General features: G+C 40.8%; 1 protein-coding gene across 2 annotated transcripts in view; it reads right to left on the bottom strand.

The window, feature by feature from the left end:
- Positions 1-5,015: 5,015 nt before the first annotated feature.
- OGDHL (oxoglutarate dehydrogenase L) overlaps positions 5,016-19,072 on the bottom strand; it is a 50,591-nt gene continuing 36,534 nt past the window's right edge. For both annotated transcript variants that reach the window (XM_059821107.1, XM_059821108.1), the window contains 7 exons: positions 14,258-14,436; positions 11,067-11,138; positions 9,622-9,747; positions 8,948-9,020; positions 6,706-6,869; positions 5,917-6,071; positions 5,016-5,139 (listed from right to left, as the gene is read on the bottom strand). In XM_059821107.1, coding sequence (XP_059677090.1) covers positions 5,016-5,139; positions 5,917-6,071; positions 6,706-6,869; positions 8,948-9,020; positions 9,622-9,747; positions 11,067-11,138; positions 14,258-14,436 — 893 coding nt within the window. The remainder of the gene's footprint in view (positions 5,140-5,916; positions 6,072-6,705; positions 6,870-8,947; positions 9,021-9,621; positions 9,748-11,066; positions 11,139-14,257; positions 14,437-19,072) is intronic.

Raw genomic sequence — 19,072 nt, 5'->3', positions numbered from 1 at the left:
TTCCAAACAAACCTCACTGCACTTGCACTGCAAGTGGCAGTAATTACACATCCTGAGCAGCTTTTGCCAGTGGCTCAAATCAGAAATCCCCAGCCACACTGTGAGTTTTTCCTCTAGGCCTTGAAGTCCTCAGAAGCTCTGAAAATAATTCAAAGGACGGTGTTCCTTTCACCCCGAGGGCAGGATGAGGCACCCTTACTCAGTTCCCACCAGCCACGTCTCTTACCTGTCTGTAGAAAGCACCAGCAGCCTCAAGCCTGTGGCCCCCTTTCCCTCCTGAGCCTTTCCCAGCAGCCATCCTCAGCCTCCTTCACCATAGTTTAACTCCGTAACTCTTGTACCTCCTTCAGCAGAAATGGCTGGCAGTGCCCCACAGAGGCCCCTGCAGGGACCCACTGCAGGGGCCCAGCCACAGCCCTCCATTCTGGGGAAAACAAGGTGAAGTATTTAGGGGGTGATGCAAAGGAAATAGGGATGGGCCAGCTGGGACCAAATCCTGGGCTTTACCCAGTTAACCACAGGCAGCATTTGCTTGGCCACCCCCCCAGAGGCCAGTCCCATCAGCCACAATTAAGTAGTCACCTGCCTGTTTAACTCAATAGCCTGGTAGGTGCTGTGGCAGACCCCCTGGCAGACCCCCATGACCCAGCACCGTCGTCAGCAGTTGCCTGTAAAATTAAAACATACTGAATTCACCAAACCAACACACAAGACAGTAGCAGACTTTCTTCCCATCTTTGACCAGACTTGTTAACTTTACAAAGATATTTCATCTGCTTTTAGGGATTTTCTGGCTTTACATGATTTTTGAGTGCGCCTCTATTTCATGTTTTAAACAATGTTCAAAGTCCACTTTCAGCTGAACCACTGGCAAAAAGCTAAACTGAGGAACAATAGTCTTAACACCTGTATAAAGTTAATAGCAATCAAAAAGACTGATTTTTTTGATGTGCGTGTGTGTACGCGGGTAGAGCAGAGGTTCCCAAACTTTCATTTTGTTATTAGCAGCAGTGGTTATTCTCAACTCTGTATCAGAAGCAGCTGTTCTGCTCTTTGTGCACCAAGGTAAGACCTACCAGAGCTCTTAAGGCAGGGGCCAGAGTCCAGCCAAGGGGTTCTTCAAAAAAGAAACCAACTCAACAAAAAAGCAACAAACACCACCACCCCCAGCACACACACTTTCATTTACTCAGTTCAAACAATGCACACGCATTCCTGTTTCTTGTCTAGTCTCATACATTAATTTTTACCTCCTAGAACAAGCAGAATGGTTCCCTTTCTGGAGAACAGGTTCCTCCTCTGCTCCAGCAGGCTACTCCAATTGTACCATGGGTAGAGCAAAGGTTTCCACCAAGCACACCCCTGCTGTTAGTGCAGTTCATCAGGTGGCTACTAGGAAACAAAAACAATTCTGTGACAGAAGCCGTTTGTCTTAGCAAGTCTTTTGCTGTTGTGGGCATGCATGATGTGGTATCTCACCCACACATACGATGAAGACAATTGATTCTAACATTTGCTCTTTCTTTCTTCTGAGTTACAAAGCTGTGATTTGAATTTCAGTGCAGACTACTTGCAGAAGAGGCTTACATATACTTCAGTCCTTTTCAAACAAACACTTTACAAAGGTTAATTGATTGCTATTTAGGATGTAAAAAGTATGTAACTTGTCAGCTAGTTCTAACAAAGTATTTGTTTTCTGTGAGATCAGAGAGATATTCTTAACCTGGTTTAAAGCTGCCATTACAGAAACTTGCATTTGTTGTTGACAGTGCACCTATTTAATGTGCATCAATTTAAGAACTCTCTGTAAGATTTTTTATTCAAGGGGCCTCGAAGAGAAGCAGCAGAATTCTGCAGATAAGTATAATCTATGCATTTAGCAATTTGTAATGCTTTAGTAGCTTTTGAACATTTAGTATCTGAAAGTGCAAGCAACAGGAAAAGTAATTCAATAGAACCGTATGTTGAGCCAACATGTTTAGAGAAATTAATTCCAGTGTTTAGAAATTAGAGAAGTTAATTCCAGCCTAGTTCCAGTATTCTAAAAATTCTGCTTGAAATAGAAATGTGTTCACTTATTACTTAAAAAAATTAGAATAGAATAAACCCAAATATTCTAATATATCCTCAATGCTATTACTATTTTTAACCCAATGGTTTTGAATAATTATCTTTTTCTAGTCCAAACACCTTCTCTCTCACTGCTACTGTATTTAAATAAGCCACTATTGAGGAAACAAACAGAAAATGGAAAAATGAGCTGCCCTAGCACTCTTATGAATGGGATGCTAATGCCAGCACTCAAAGGAGAAACTGTCAAAAAGAACAGCCATAACAGAGAATTTTGTTCTTACATATTTTTATTATTTTTTTTTTTACATTCTTTGATGGAATTTTTATGCAACTATTATGCCACAATCTATGATACATAATGAAAATGGAAACCTGTCATTTACCACTTACATTTCTATGTTAATTTTGTTTTCTACCTCTGCATATACCGTGGCATAAGTGCATTTATCATATTTCATGCAGCACTGACCTGCCTTATGCAAACTGACAATACAATAAACGGTGCCAGCAATATTTAGCTGCACTCAATTCTTGCCACAGAAACAAGCATTCATAAAAGCATTAAAAATACTTTGGGTGATGGTTACTGCCTATCAGCTTAATGTTTTGAGCTATAGAAATGGACAGGAGGCAACCTTCTGCTGCTGTCAACTGCAGTACTTTCCAAGTTCATTAGGTTTCAAAAGACTGAATTAGCTTCACTGTTTCAATGAGAGAAAAAGCCCAAGGCAACCACCCTGATTTAAAAGGATGCTACCGAGTTTCACGAACATTAGACTAAGTTTGGTTCTGGATCCCACGGCAAATACCTTACCACGTCAATTTTATGCTCTGACAGAAGCATTTTTTTTTCACCACCATGTTGTCTCCAGGACAAATAAAGGGACAGCATAAGGCACACATCCCTTTTTGGTAGCCTGCTTGGACAAGTAGTACCTGATAATAGCTAAAAGTTTTTAATACAGCTTTTTATTTTGATGAGACAAGAAGCTTTCCAGCATCATCTGACTCTCTGAATCAGGCATGAACTGTCAAGCCTTATTATGTCACAGCCAATACAGCAGCAGCCGGGTAAAACTTACTACCAAGAATGCAACTATGACCCGGGAGCATGCTCAGGACAGGGAATTGGAGATGGGGGTGAAGTCTCATCTATGTGTTTTCCAGTCACTTGTTACGATGTATCAAAGTGGCTGCTCCACACACCTAGCATAACTCTCCAGGCACTGCAGGCAGCTCGTTACTGCTTCCTGCTTCAACACCGGCACGGCCATTCCTCTGTGTCCTACTACACCACTTACTTACTCTGTTCATCGAGCAGTTCCCCCTGCCAGCCAGCAGAAAGAAGGGAAGAAGTCTCCTGCCACTACACAGTCTAGTGTTGCAGAAACCTGCAGTCACAAGGTTCACCCAGACCCGAGTTCCCCTGGGGGAGAGGGAACAGGACTTCTGACAACACTAGTTCTTGTATTAAGAGGGGAGAGGAAAGCTGTGCCCACCTGCCTTCTAGCACTGCGGAGGAAGCACAAGCAGTGGCACTCTGAGCCCCGCCTGCTGCGCAGTGCCTCCCAGGAAGCCAAGCACTATCTCCCGAGACGAGAAACAACCCTTGCTGTTCCCTCCCCTCCAGCACAGATCTACATCAGCCACCTCACACAGAGCCAGCTCTTAGAGGCGGTTCACTTTTATGTCCGTACTGAAAGTACATGGCAATTGATATCCTAACTGACAAGTAAACACAAGGGACAAAAATCAATTACTCCTTGTACGAAACCACAGCACGTGCCTTTGGTCAATCAGCAACTGTTGCTTGCCCACCTTCTTCTTAACACAAAAAAGGGTGACTAAATCAGGAATTGCCACTTCAGAGTTAAATTAGTATCAGCAAGGAGATGTGAGGCAGGGATTAGCACTGGACAAAGCAGACAACCAACTACTTGTTGCACAAACACAGATTTCTCATCCAAACAATCTTTTTACGGGTGCTACCAGGTCAAAGAAAAGCAGATCCTAGTAGTTTGGTGAGGGGGAGAGTGTTCATCCAAAATGAGGATTTTCACAGGACCCCACAGTTCCCTAATACCACAGAGCATCAAAGCAAGCAGCTCAGGGAGTGGGCGCAATTGGTGCTGTTGTCACCTCTTACTTTTTAAGTCATTTGATGCTGAATTCTCCTGCTGATCACCCACTGCTCTGGCAGCTGTGGTCTTGTGTAGACTTCTTCCATCCTCAACTACCCTCCAACAAACCTTTTCTTGGTCCCTTTTATTTCTGCCTTCACCACCCTCCTCCACCTTACACCTAAGTGGTCCACACCGCTTTTGTTATCACCCATAGTTTAGCAACTTTGTAATCTGACAGTTACAGTCTTTCCTCACATCACCAGGGTCCTTTACCATCTCCTTCCAATAACCACAGCTAGAACATTTCTCTACCAAAGTCATCTATCAACTCTTTGCTTTTCGGTTTCATTATTCCTCTCCAATATATCTAGAAATAACTGTCAACCACTTTCCTTGTAATAATGCATCTTGTTTCCTTAGTGGCTCCCAAACACACTCTCTTCTTTTTCAGGGATGTGCATAGCTATCATGCTGTCCCTGCCTGCTCTACTTACTTCCAGTAATTAGACAGTGCCCACAGACTGAGGTTGGAGCCTCACTGAGCTAGACGCTGCATCCTTGGATAGGAGAATCTCCTTGTGCCAAAGAGGTCCCGATCTAAATAGACAAGTGACAAAAAATGGTGGAAGGTAAGTTGGAATTATTTTTTTCCCTTACAAACTGGGGAGCAAGGTACAGGTTAATGAGGTCAGCTGCTGGATCGTTTTATCTGGTAAAAGTAAAAATACGTATTTTCCAGTATTTTCCCCACTTCTATTTCCTCTTTCAGATGCAGTGATTTGAAAGACTACTCGTCAGAGATGGGTCGGTGCCCTGCAGTTAGAATGTCTTTCCCTCAAAGGCCTCCAGGTTGAAAGCTGTATCCAAGAACCTTCTGAGCGACACCAGATGCATGTTCTTGTTGCCTGTGGCAGCTGCAGCAGCAGGCTCTCGGCCAACATACCTTTGTGACAAAAAGAATTGGGCAGACAAATGAGGTGAGAAAAGGGACTATTTTGACACTAACAAGCATGAGAACATGCTGCTAAATGCATTCCAGTCAGCTTGGCAGATTTGGACATTTAATCATCAATCTTCCTTAAATAAAAATTAATCTAAGTTGCACTATCAATTATACCTTCTGATCAGCTTCCTCTTCTTTTCCCCCTCCCATCAATATTAAGCTGTGTTTTCTCCCCCATCCCTCCCAGGGCAGCCAGCTACACTGTCTCATAATTAGGTAACTTGCTTTTGGTGATGAAGACTCTCATTCCTCCAACAGCTGCATGGGCAGATCTGAGAGTCAATCATCTAAAATAAATTCAAAGGTACCTGGATTGAGCTCTTACAACAACCATTTCCTCCAGAAATCTAATATTTGGAGTGAAATTCTTAAAAAAGACAGAATCTTAGACAACAAGAGAGAAAAATCCAGGAAAGCTAAGTGCTGTGCTAAGTGGCAAAAAATATAGAGCTAGTTGCTACTGGTTTTCTTTGAGAACTATAAGGAGGAGCATGATACGCATGATGTATTTGAGAAATAATCATCTAGACTTTTCCCTCCTTCACCCAAGAACCCAAACTCAGATGTCTTGATTTGTGAAGAACCTGACTCCTCCATGAATAACATCCTCAAATCAAAAACAAATTTAAAAGCAAAAAAAAACCCCGCAAACCCCAAGCAAATTTAAAAGCAAACCAATCAGCCCAGGAGATAGAGCAATTGTTTAAAGTCTCATACCATATAGGTCGAGTGTGGTTCACAATAGTGCGGAAACGAGGTTTGACATAATCATAATATCCACTGTTTTTGTGCTCCTCCTGACACCAAACTAGATCAGCATCTGGATACTTCTCAAGTTCTTCTTTCAGCAGGTCAAAGGGGAATGGTGAGATCTGGAAAGAGAGGGTAATAACTGGCAAAGCTTTCTCTTACATAGTGTTAGCCCATGGTAGGAAAGCCTTTTTTACCTATTGGATATTACAACCAGCCATTGTAATTAACCATTTAGTACCTAATATAATTGCTATATGTTCTTTAAAGTGAGTCATATTTCTTTAATTGATTTCATGCTGTCAGAAATGAATACACACATATTTTATAGTTGCACCAGTATGAACAGAAGTAGGTCACAGTCTAGATCTCCTGCATTCCTACAGTTTTTCTAGTGAAGCAGCTGTGACAAGTCCTTAATTAGTGAATGACAATATAGCTGCAAAGTGTACTATTCACAACATTTAAACCTAGAAGATTGGATATACAAATTAAGGTGCCATCATATTGTAACCTTCAGTTTGTTACATTGTTCTGGAGAAGTCACCAAGCTTTCTGGATCTCATTGTCCACTATACTATTGGTGTATTCCTTCTCCACAAGGCCATGAAGGATTAGATAATGTCTTGTAAGATGCAAAGTGCTATGAAAATGCTATCACCATCCTTTCTGCAAGTGATATCTATGTAAAAGCATAGGAACCCCTTGCTGAAAGTCTCCCCAAGGACCCTGTCTTCTGAGGATCAGGGAGCTCACCTGTTCAAGTCTGGTTATAGCTACTTGTTTCTCCAGGTCTTGATTCTTTCTCTCTTTCACAAGATCATAGTACACTTTTCCTGTGCAGAAAATCACTCGCTTGACCTCATGTGGTGCATGAGCTGCCAGTCCATTCTCAGGAATCACACGTTGGAAAGTGGTACCTAGTTAGAGCACAGATTAGAAAAGTGCTCCCAGTGGAACTGACACTGTAGTAAAGCAGCCAAAGAAACAGTCCTTTACTGAGCAAGAAGCAGGTTGCAGTGGTCATGGGGTTCTGCTGCCTCTCTATTCCTACTTTTCAGGATGGTAATTCTGCTAAAGTGACTTTCAGCAGTTTAGTTTCAAGAAGTTCAATAATCCACTCTTTCACACTTAATAGACAGAAACATATTAACAGTGGATTCTTTTTTAGCTTTGTGTTGTGCATTACACCTTTAATTTTAAAGTGATTGGATAGCTAACCTTTGCTTACAGGTTGTTTTTTTCAGAGAATTACCTGAAATATTGTTTCTTCTTTCCAAGATGATCTCAACCATGTAACATTAATATAGCTTTAGAAATGTTTAGAACATTTTTATATAAAAGCATAGCACATATTCCTAATGCAACTAAATCTGGCAACTGCAGAAATATTTACACAGGCACACACACTACTGCCATATATTTACGTGATTTAAACCTCTGTTTGAGAGCTAAAATGGCATTAGCCAAAGGAAGAATTAGCATACTACTGAGCCATATGTATAAGTGATAAGATACAATTTCAAATGCATATCCTCACTGCTAGGTTATCTTTTCCCCTGTGATATCATCCCCCAGGAGAACAATTTGCTTGGGATACATGAAACTGGAAGAGGGACTTGATGGTCTAAAAGATCCTTTTCTTTGCTCTTTTATATGATTGATTAGAACTATTCCCACATTAGCCAACTGCAAGGTAGCAGACAGTGGCATGACCTCCCAGTCTGAATCAGCACACCCACTTACCAGGAGAATAAGCTCCTGTTTGAACCATTTATCTTGGGTGGAGAAAAGCAGCAGCACAAACATATGAAAGAGGAACTGATTTATGTCAGAATTATCCTGTCTCACTGAACAGCAGAATTCATCATTAAAAAAGACTGAATCTGCGCTTCATTGGGTCAGCTGGAGTCAGTGTTACTCTCCTTCTCAGCTTTCCGTTAAAAATCAGAGCAAGAAGAGTTAGCTGAGAGTCAGCAATACTTTACTACTTGCTGTCCTCTTCAGCAGGAACATGAAAGTATGTCAGAATTCAATGTTAATTAGGAGTTTGGCCACTATTGAGGGTTAGCCTGAAATAGAAGGGACTTCCAAGACAAAGTGACAAATCACAATCCTTACAGAATTTCTAATCTCACTCATTCTACAAAGCTTTAAACAGTAGTCAAAACCAGCAAATGTCTTCGCTTGAGAAGCAAACCTTACTCAGCTACAAAAAGGAGATAATGCAGTATTTAAGCATGTTTATAGACTGTAACTTGGTTTTAAAAAACGGAGAAGTTACTCTTTTCTGACAGCAGTCAAGACACCCACTAGAACTGGAGACAGACCACCACACCTATGCACACCCTCTCACTCTGAACAATCATTTCAGTGATTCACTCAGTACATTTCACTGCATTTCCTCATGCCACTCTAACACGTTCTAACCAGTGCATAGCAAGACAAATCACCCCAGTTTTTGGTACTACCTCTGCAGTTGTTACATATCTCTTGGCACTGATGGCATGCCAACAGCAGCTAGGGTGGTAGCCTACAGCTCTGAACTCACTCATCTCACTTTAGATCACTGGTGTGACATGACAACCCCAGGACTGAGTATTGTAAGAAGAAATGGGCCCCTCATTCTTCCAAACTGGTACAATGTGATTGCAACCTATCCCTCACATCTGGGGTGGGGGGGCAGGCAGTACAAAGAACAATTCAATTTTTATATAAAGAGAAAAAGAGTGGAGGGACCTAATAGCTTATTAAGGGGAACATCCCTGCAGAAAGGGGAATGCACTTTCCGCTGCCTTTAAGATTAATGGTTGGTTACAAGATAAGCCTGTTAAGAATCCATACTTGAAAGCAGACATTTCAGCAAAAGTCCATGCTAGATCTCACTACAACAGCTCCATAGAAATTATGCCTAAAGAAAAGGCAAACCTTTCTTCACAGTCTGACGTGCAACTCGGTATACCTAATTATTTGTCCAAAATACTTTAAGGTGACCTACCAGACACCATTTCATCAAAACTGGATTTAGCTTCTGGATGCCTCAGCAGTGACTTGGGTGTCAAAATAATCAGCTGTAAGACAGAAATTTTTCCAACACTCAGGAGCTGCTTTATCTACATTATTACATGCAACATTTGTAACACTGTTCATAGAATATGCAACAGATCAAATTAACATGAATAGCAAACACAGTAAATAATTTTTTCCTGTTTTGAAAGCCTAAGAAGTTTCAAAATTATTCAGAAGATTTGGGTAGTCCACTCCCTTTAAAGGTTCTCAAAACCCATTGCTTATGCTTCTCTCTGAGAACAAAATCAAGTCATAGGCCAGGAAACAGTAAAACATCCAACAGTTGTATCTTACGTTTTTGAAGTTCCAACAATTACACATGCAGATGATAGTTATGCAATATGTTAGCTACATAGCCTGGACAAGCTCATCTGAAGGTCTGCACAGCCAGAAGGAAGTAAAGCTGAAAATCAAGTTTTAGAATCATAGTAAGTCAGAGCTGAGTTTCATTCCATCAAATCAGCGACTTCAACCTCTGTTCAATTAAGGGTCTTCACCAACGATTCTTGTTCTTTTCAGCAGCATGTCATATACAAACAAAGACCCCTCTTTATATGAGGGTTAATATACCTAGAATAATCAAGTCCATTACAGTAACTTTACCGGTTTTCTGAATGGCAGCAAGATCTGTCTTCTGAGGACGTGGAAGTAATTGGCTGGAGTTGAACAATTCACCACAATCCAGTTGCATTCATACAACTGGGAAACTTCAAACTGCTCACCGACCTCCTGCGAGAGACATTAAAGGCATTAGAAAAATGTCTAAAAGATCAGAAAAAAAGGCTTGAAAGCCATCCTTCTATTTCTGACTCTCAGCAGCTCCCTTCCTCAAAAAACTTAATTAGCAGATCTCTGCTGAGATTATATTATTAGCTAGGGAAGCATCCCTACAAATCTCTTCTGTATCTACTTCTTCCTAAAAATGTATGCAAATAAAGGCAAAAAGCTTCCATTAATTTCAGCAAGCTGGGAAGTCCAGGAAGGAAGGGTGAGGAGGACTAGGACTTCAGTAGGTGGAAGACACAAAGTAGAACCCCTTTGAAAGAATCTTAAAACTGTAATTCATTTTTTGAGTGTATAGTTAACTCTCTCTCTCCCATTTTTTGGTAGGTGTCCTGTCCTCTTATACTATTTTAATAAATATAAAACATTTAAAATTTATGTATGTATTTTACAAATATGGGGGGTGTTTATCCATATCTATGTACGTATATATTAGGTAAGCATATATATAGGTATAGGTACAATAATCTCATTACAGATTGGTACAGCATCTAACATGATTTCCTGGTCCATGGTTTGAGCTCCTACTTTCTATGATAAAATTTGTAACTTGCTTATTATGTGCAATTGACAGTGCTTAAATGTAGTCAAACAGGTCTTTATTCTGACAGTACACTGACAAAAATCACTTTTAGATGAGGAGGGACATAACTTTAGAACTATGATCACCTCAAGGGTAACAAACTCAGGGCCAATACTGAAACATTCATTTTATTTTCCTTTTGTTTTAATTGGGGGGCTTTTCAATTGATGTATAGCAGTGTTTCTTAGGAAATCTGCAGTGGGGAAGTGGATGCCCAGTATCCTGTAGAGCTATGTACTTTATCTGTAGAAATGAATGACCAACGTATGAGCGTCTTAGCTGAATAAAATTTAGAAGTCGCTTATTTTCATGCTCCCAGCAGTACAATTTAGCTCCACTGCAAAAAGCCAAGAGTAGTCTCACTTGGCCTCCTTTAGAAGTTAGCTAGAGACACCTATTTGCAGTACGCACAGCAATATAAACAAGCAGAATCACGGGCCCTGAGGAACAGCCATAAAAAGATGACGCTGCCAGAGATTAATTGTATATGACCTCAGCTTTGAAATGAAGCAGCACATACTGCATACTTCCATTACTGTTACTGGGATCAAGTTAACGTTACACCAAATCTTGAAGCTAAATCTTAACCCCCTATACCTAGCTAAAAGGATGCTTCTTACAAAAAATATCTCTGAGACATGAAGAGTGAAAAAAGTACATGGCCTTTGACAAATCTACTTACTGGATAAGCATCAGAATCATCATTGCTCATCTGCAGAAACCTCTCAGGCCTGGCTGATGAATGCTCTGGACCCTGGTAAGAGTATTATTTAAAACAACATTAAAAAGCCAAAGCGGCAGTTAGACATCAGTCTAGGTCACTCACTGCATAAGTACCTCCTGTCACCCTGGCAGCTCTGCACAGGGCTGCATGCCTGTCCCCCCAGCCAAAGGCACCAATGGCAGCAGCAGTGAGAGTGGAGAGGACACACTGCAGGACTGGAATTCTTTGTCTTCCGTAAACTGTCTTCATAGGAGATGAGGTTTTACATTGATTTCCAATGCTTTTACCAGCTGCAAGTAATTTCTAGCCTCAGTATAGCTGCACGACGAAGACCAGGGAAAGGGCAGTAGGTTCATGTGGGCACAAAACCGACTTTGCTAATGCAGGGCAAAAAGGCACAGGAGGAATGTCAGAAGAAAAACCGTGTGCCTCAATGTACTGCAGTGACTCACACTTCTTTGGGCTAAACCACGCTTGCATGCTGAACAGGAGCAAACACTAAGTTAACTGCTGACTATCTTTGCCTTATTAGCAACACAACAAGCAGACTCAGGATCTGTCTCCTACCATTGTTCACTGTTCAGTACAGAACAAAATAGCCTAGATGAATACTTCAGCTAAAATGGATCAAAATACATGTACACATGTAATTTCATTTAGTGCACAAACATCGTTAGATCCATTTTACACTAGCAAAACATGCGTGCTGGTCACAGACAATATCAGGAATAAGGAGTGTAACAGAATCTCTTATCTTTCCTCTCATGTCCTTGTTTATAAAGGATGAGAGAAAGCTGTGAGGAGTACAAGAATGCAGTGTGCTTTTTTTATTGCTAATGCTGGCAGCGTTTTCTTGTTCAAGTGACAGTTACTGTTAGGAAGGACTTTCATTTTGGAGACAGTTGCAAGGTATTTTAACTTGACGACATAAACTATTACACCTCTCAAATCTCTCCATGGCTCCTAAGCTAATGATGTTCATAAAGAGCTTTTTTCTTTATATGGCCGTCTCTCATCATAACTTCCTCTGCTGAAACCTTAACGTATGATCTCTAAAATCACTCATCATTTTGACAGCTAGTAGTCCATCTTGATTTAACACATCATCCTCCCTGCTTCCAAGCGCAGGATTCACTCTACTCCATGGACTAAGGGAATTCAAAGGAAAAAACACTCCACTGACAACGAAGGAGTAACACAAACAGCCAGGAACTGTGCCTTGCATAATTACTCTTTTGAAGTCTGTCTCCAATTTTGAGGTGCCAAATAATCTGGTCATAAATGGGTAAAGGCTTGAGAACAAGAAGCAAAGCCACGCAAAACTATGGTGCACAGTAACAGTCCAATATTGCAATACCCCTGCTGTATACATCTATTTGCTGTAAATCAAATCCTACCCTAAGTACAACCTATACATGTACAAACATAGTGCTTCACAAGCACTCTGAATTCAGTACGCTGGAAACAGAGGTGTTACTAGCAAACAATTACAGGAGAGACATGCGAGGCTTCCCTAACATACACACATAAACTGCCCCAGCCACAACCTCAATCCAGAGCCTCAATGTTCAAATCCATCTTTGATTTCTCTGCTGACACGGCCAGTCAGATTGCCAGCAACTGCTGGGTGGGATGGGGCAGGGTTTATTTCTACTGTGACCACCTATCCAGTTGGACCTATACTGAATCCATTAGCTACCTTTAGATGAGTCTCCAAGGAGCCATTAGGCAGCAGAGTCTTTCAATCACAGCCAACTTGCCTGTGAATGCATGACCTAGAGGTGAAGGGATCCATATCCCATTACGAATCCTTCCCCAAATCATTCTGTTCCCAACACTGTAGTTATAGAGAGAATAACACCCCTGTAATGGAAAGCTCCTCTGGGAAGATAACGGATTTCAACAGCCTGGTGGGATTCGTAGATATTCTGAAAACACCTGACACTAGTAGCAAAATAAGCATGTTTCAGAAGATCTGGGCAAATCTTAGCTGCAAAGTGGCTAAGAGAAAAAAAAGATCAACTGTATTTTAAGTAGCAGAGAACCAGCTCCTTTCAGCTGAGTGCTTCCCTGCAGAGGACCACACCTCCTCTTGAGTACATATTCAGGCTGTGCCTCAGGATTCATTTAAAAAAAATTAATTTATCAAAACTCTTGTGAACAGCATCAGACCCTTTATTTTTGAGACGCAAATGGGTATGGAAAGCCATTCACAAGATATGAATGCACCCCAGTATATCAAGACAGGATTATAATTGAATGGAAATAAGCTAAATTGTTTGTGGGAATGGAAATGACACAGTTTGTAGTGAAAGGGTCTAGAGCATTTATACAGATGGAGATTGCCACTGTAGCACAAACTCTGCTTTTTTAATAGAAAACTAGAAACATACATGTATCAATTAATGAATATTAATGCATCTGAAAAGGAGAAAATTAACCTAGCTTGACATGATGTTCATGTAACTTTTAAAAATAACTTAAAAGATTTGAAGAATAATTCTACTGCGAACATGAACTTCATATAACATTATATACAGAGCTTGCCCATGCCCTTTCCCTCTAAGATACCATCTAGCTCCTCCTACTAGCCACCAAAGAAAAAGAGTCAACATTTTCCTTTTCAGAATGAGGGAAATTTCTTATTAAATCAAAGTTAGCCAATGTCAATGAATTTTGAAGAACTTTTAAAGCTGTTTCATATCATTTCATTGCAAGTGCATTTAGTACAGCGTTTACACAGATGTACTTCATGCAAAATAAAACCAAGCAAGCACTACTAGACACTAATGATTTCTTTCTTACTGTACGCTAAGAATCCGGCTTTTCAGCGAAAGAAGGCAATTTCTTAGGGAAAGATACACAAAAAGAGAGAGGAAAAAAGAAAAAAACCATGGGAAAATGTGGACACGCCCCTAAGAAGGACACAAAGCTAAGAGCTCAGAAATATTTCTCTGTTTTCTTTGGTTCTCACTGATCAATCTATCCACACTCTTTTCTGAGGCACTGAAGCAGTCCAACATGCTAAACAGTGCCTTCCTGCCCCCTGCTTCGTATCACCATCCCAAGACACCTTTGGCTTTTATAGCCACAGAGGAAGGTGTGGTAGCCAGCATTTCTTCCCACATGCACTAGCCAGTGGCCCTCACCATTCCTTCCATTCCATGTGGCAAGAGCAGGACGATCCCATTGTGACGAACCCACTTGGCCTGGCCGGAGCTGATGAACTGGTCTATTATACACTGAGCCGTGTTGTGGAAGTCGCCAAACTGGGCCTCCCAGCACACCAGGGCATTGGGACTCGCCATAGCGAAGCCAAGTTCAAAACCTGAGAACCAAACAAGTAAAAGAATTAGAAAAGAAACAGACTTTCTGAGAATTCTGTTCATTTCTCATTAGAAAAAATTAAATTAAAACAAAACCAAAATGAGAGCATGAACTGGATTTTTGTAGCCCTGTTATAAATTATGCAGTTTTCAGTAGTACCATTTCTATCAGAAAGATTAGCAAATAACATTTTTCCAACACTGACTCCAATCCTTCAAACTTTTCCTCAAACATTTAAATACCATAGTTTTTAAATGAACTAAAACTCCGCTGTAGCTCAGACTTCTGTGTGATGTTTTCCTGAGAGCTCACTGAGGTAGGTACCTCCTTTTCCTGTAAAAATCCACTTACAGCCCAGTACTAGTTCAAGAAACTACTTGTAATTTTATTACTTGCACAGCCCTGCACAATTCTGTCTTCCCCCCCATATGCAGGCACTGAACAAAAATATTGGTGACATCAATCTTCAGTCTATAGGCAAGATCATAGTCTTCAGATCTTCAAAAAAAACTTGAACATAATGGGTGCATGGGAGACACATCTGGAACTTGGGTAAACAATCCTTTCTTTGGCAGGGTTAAGGACCCTTTAAGTCTCTGCCTCAGTGGCAGAGAGGAAACCAGAAGTGCTCTTAATAGGGAGGACACTCACTACAAGAAGGACATTGAGGTGCTTGAGTGTGTCCAAAGAACGGCAAAAAAGCTGGTGAAGGGTCTAGAGAACAAGTCTTATGAGGAGTGGTTGAGAGAGCTGGGGTTGTTCAGTCTGGAGAAGAGGAGGCTCAGGGGAGACCTTACCGTTCTCCACAGCTACCTGAAAGGAGGCTGTAGCAAGGTGGGTGTCCATCTCTTTTCCCAAACAACAAGCGATAGGACAAGAGGAAATGGCCTCAAGTTGCACCAGAGAAGGTTTAGACTGGCTATTAGGAAGAATTCCTTCACTGAAAAGGTTATCAAGCATTGGAACAGGCTGCCCAGGGAAGTGGTTGAGTCACCATCCCTGGAGGTATTTAAAAGACATGTAGACGTGGCGCTTAGGGACATGGTTTAGTGGTGGACTTGGCAGCGTTAGGTTTATGGTTGGACATGATGATCTTAAAGGTCTTTTCCAACCTAAATGATTCTATGATTCTATGTTAGTGAAAACAGAAAGATGTAACCTTCTCCCTCTCCACTCTGTGTCAAAGATCTCAACCCATTTTCAGGTGGTTTGCACTAGCAGGTAAGTGCAGAAATTTCCCTAAACTTGTGCTGTTTGAACTGTAAATTCATCAACTCCATACAGAGCAGAAGAGCCACACATTCCCACTTACTCAGCCATGGCAGGTTAACATAGCAGCGCAAATGTACAGCAGCAGCTGCCCAGTTGACAGTAGCTCAGGTGTTCTGAACAGAGCAAGCCAGGCAGCTTCTTGTCTGCTCTTAAAACTTGTCAAGGCCCAAACATAACTGAAGGCTCTCGACAGGCTCCATCAGTATCTCTTAAAAGGCAGAAATGAATTACTGCTCTCACTGAGAGACCTGCTGCAGTATGATAAAGCCCCAGCTCTACAACAGGACCTGGGGAGATGATTGGCAAAGAGAGAAAAGAAAACCAAATCAAACTGCTACTGCAATGTAAGCTAGGTAATTGATTCCTAGTAGCTCTGCAAAGGCAAAAGATAGAAAACTACAAGGGTGTTTGCATGTGCTACATGGCCTCCGCTACGTAGCTTTAAAAAAAAAATGCAGAATTTTGTGTCATGTCAGAACATGAAAACCTAGCTATGTGCCATGTACCTGTTTCAGTTTAATGACCATGATTAAATTTAAGGTATTTTTCTATACCACGTTCCATAATGAACACCCAAATGTATCTAATAATATGAAAGTATGTATTTCTCTGCTCATATTTTGCTTGGACACTTCAATATAGCTGAGCCTGGAGTGCTGAGCTAACACCTGTGCTCATATTCTACGTCTATAGTTTGGAATTATTAAAACCAATAAAGTTAAAGCTCTCAGTAAAAAACAGTGCTTCATAGCACTGCTCTGGATGTAGAGGTTCTGATTGAGGGAAAACTGATTCAATACACATAGAGAATAAATATTTCATGGATAAATACATTTTAAGTTGAAGTTTTTAAGTCCTGCACAGAATATAAAGATCTGTTTTCAAATACCGAACTGCAACGTGGGAATACTCTCATTGAAGGTTACCCCAGCAGAGCAACTAGCTTTACCGTTGCAGAATTTTATTTAAAAAGCTATGATAATGAGTTGTAACTCTTTTCTGAGTAATTGCAAGACTGTAAAAAACCTCAGAGTGAGCTAACAGACCGATACGGATTTCTTATCTCTCTACAGCTTCTTTATTTTAAGATCTGCACATGTAACCTAAGTCGCAGAGAGAGTCCCATCCCACTACCATTGATCTACACTGAACTCAGCTTCATGTTTTTGCTATGTACAAGTCACTGTAATTTCCATTTTTGCCTGATTTCCTTACAGTGACATGGCAGCCACTCAAATGCTGTTCTACAATACAGGCTTGATAGCAAAACCAGCTTAGGCAAAAATGAACAGAGTTTCTGGTAACAAAATATCTGTACTGTTTAATTTTTCCAACTGGCCCGCAGCCTCCCCCCACCCCCAAACAGTCACAAGAGTAGTGTACATTTAATTAAGACAGAAATGCGCCTAAGACTGGCATTTGGGATCCGGAGCGAAATCCCTTCATATCTGAGAGGACGGTACACCTATCTAGATACTATGCATTAATTTGGGTTTCTCCTCCTTGTTTAACTTGCAGACATTCTCAGGAGCACAGGACAAAAATATCAATCTGTAAAACCTGATGTTTTGGATAATATTTCCTAGACCCAAAGGTGGCTATGAGCCCAAATACAATCATAAGTCAGGAACCTAATAAGTCTCCTGAATATTGCATATCAGTAAAATCCAATACTGCTTTGTGACCACCAGTATTTAGCAAACTACAGTAAACTGTTGTGAAGCCATGATAAAACCCAGTCATTAGAACTATAGTTTCTGACTCTGATCAAACCCACTCTACAACTCTCCTAATTAGAAAAGTTTCCAGAACTTCAAAAAACTCAGGCTTCCTGGAAGAGATGAGCTTAGCATCTTGACATTCTCCACACACAGAAGGCTACTGCTATGGGGCCACCAGCAAGTGATAGCTGACATCCCTCATATACTTATCATTTGTGATTTATACTCCAGTGACTGGAGGCTGCAGTCCTTCTAGGAGAGCCTCTCTTTGTGGAATTCAGTGGATAGGAGAATTACTTCAAAGAGAACTGTAATACCAAAAATTATACAAGTAATAATAAAAAAATACCTAAAATACCTTTAAGATGGCCTGCCATTCCAGACATCAATAAAAAATTAATATATTATGAGATAGAAGAGAACAACATGTGGCACATACAGCATATGAGTTACTTTAATGTTATCAGTGCAAGATAATTGACTTGGCTATGGAGGAAAATTTCAGGATCAAGTCAAAGCCATTCAAACCTTCTTTGTCCTTTTTAATTTTTGTTCAACTTTTACTTTATGTTCACTATCAGAGAGATACTCAGAGCTCAAAGCTAAGATTGAGGTCTTCGTGTGCTGGATGCCACAAACTTACACAAGTAGTTTCTTCCCTGAAAATTTTACTGTCAAACTGGGGGGAGGAGGGGGAAGTAAAGAACAAGCATTTCCACCTTACAAAATTGAGAACTAACGAACATGCGGTTACAGAAAGTTTAAACTAACTTGTCCAGTTCCACAAGGAAAAACCTCGACAAAACTAGTGAGATTAGTCACGTATCAAAGAAGTCCCTCTCTGACACAAACTACAAGAACATCCTTCCAATGCTTGACATGAAGTTTTGACATAGGTCATCTATGCATGGAACTGAAATTGCTTTAGCTTAACTCTATGACTACAGCTAAATTAGAACTACAGGATTTCTTTCTTCCGCTCCAGGAACAGGCTCTTCAGCCAAAGTCAATATACAAACTTTCCTGGAAGGTTAGTAGAGGGATAGCTGCAGGACAAATTAACTGCATGAGAGAAAAAGCAACAAGAGCTTCAAGTGAAATTGTTTATTCACAGATTTACGTATTGTTTTTATAGTGTGTCTTCATAGTCTGCTCCTTGGTAATTCCAACCCAGCTTTTTGTTTACCATCTCCATGGCAAGAAATCTTTGAGTCGTTTGCCTTCTGGACTGCTGAACTCTGACCAGTCCATCCATGACTCCAGCAGATGCTCATGTTCACACCAAAAGGCAACCAGTAAGTTAGAGGCCAAAAGGTGACGGATAAGTCAGCCAGCCAGCCTTTCATCTGTGAATCACCATGACAGTGCATTACCAAAGAGGAAGGCTTTTACTGACCATTCCTTTGGCCTGACTGCCTGAATGGCCCTTCTTTCAGAACATATTTTAAATCTCTGTCCTCCTTATTTGTGTGATTCTATTGTTTTTAACACAATGCAAACAGTGGAAAAATTTACACAACTCCTTCAATGCATGTTCCCAAAAGGTATCTGAAAAATAGATTTCCCTAGATAGGCTTGAATCCCATTCTAATCTTACACAAGCATTAAGAGACCATTTCTACTGATTGGGTGACATGGTTGAGA

The sequence above is a fragment of the Gavia stellata genome, chromosome 9 (genome assembly GCF_030936135.1).
Source record: "Gavia stellata isolate bGavSte3 chromosome 9, bGavSte3.hap2, whole genome shotgun sequence".
Taxonomy (NCBI): domain Eukaryota; kingdom Metazoa; phylum Chordata; class Aves; order Gaviiformes; family Gaviidae; genus Gavia; species Gavia stellata.
The sequence above is the reverse complement of the archived record's forward strand: the minus strand, read 5'-3'. Positions and strand labels throughout refer to the sequence as shown.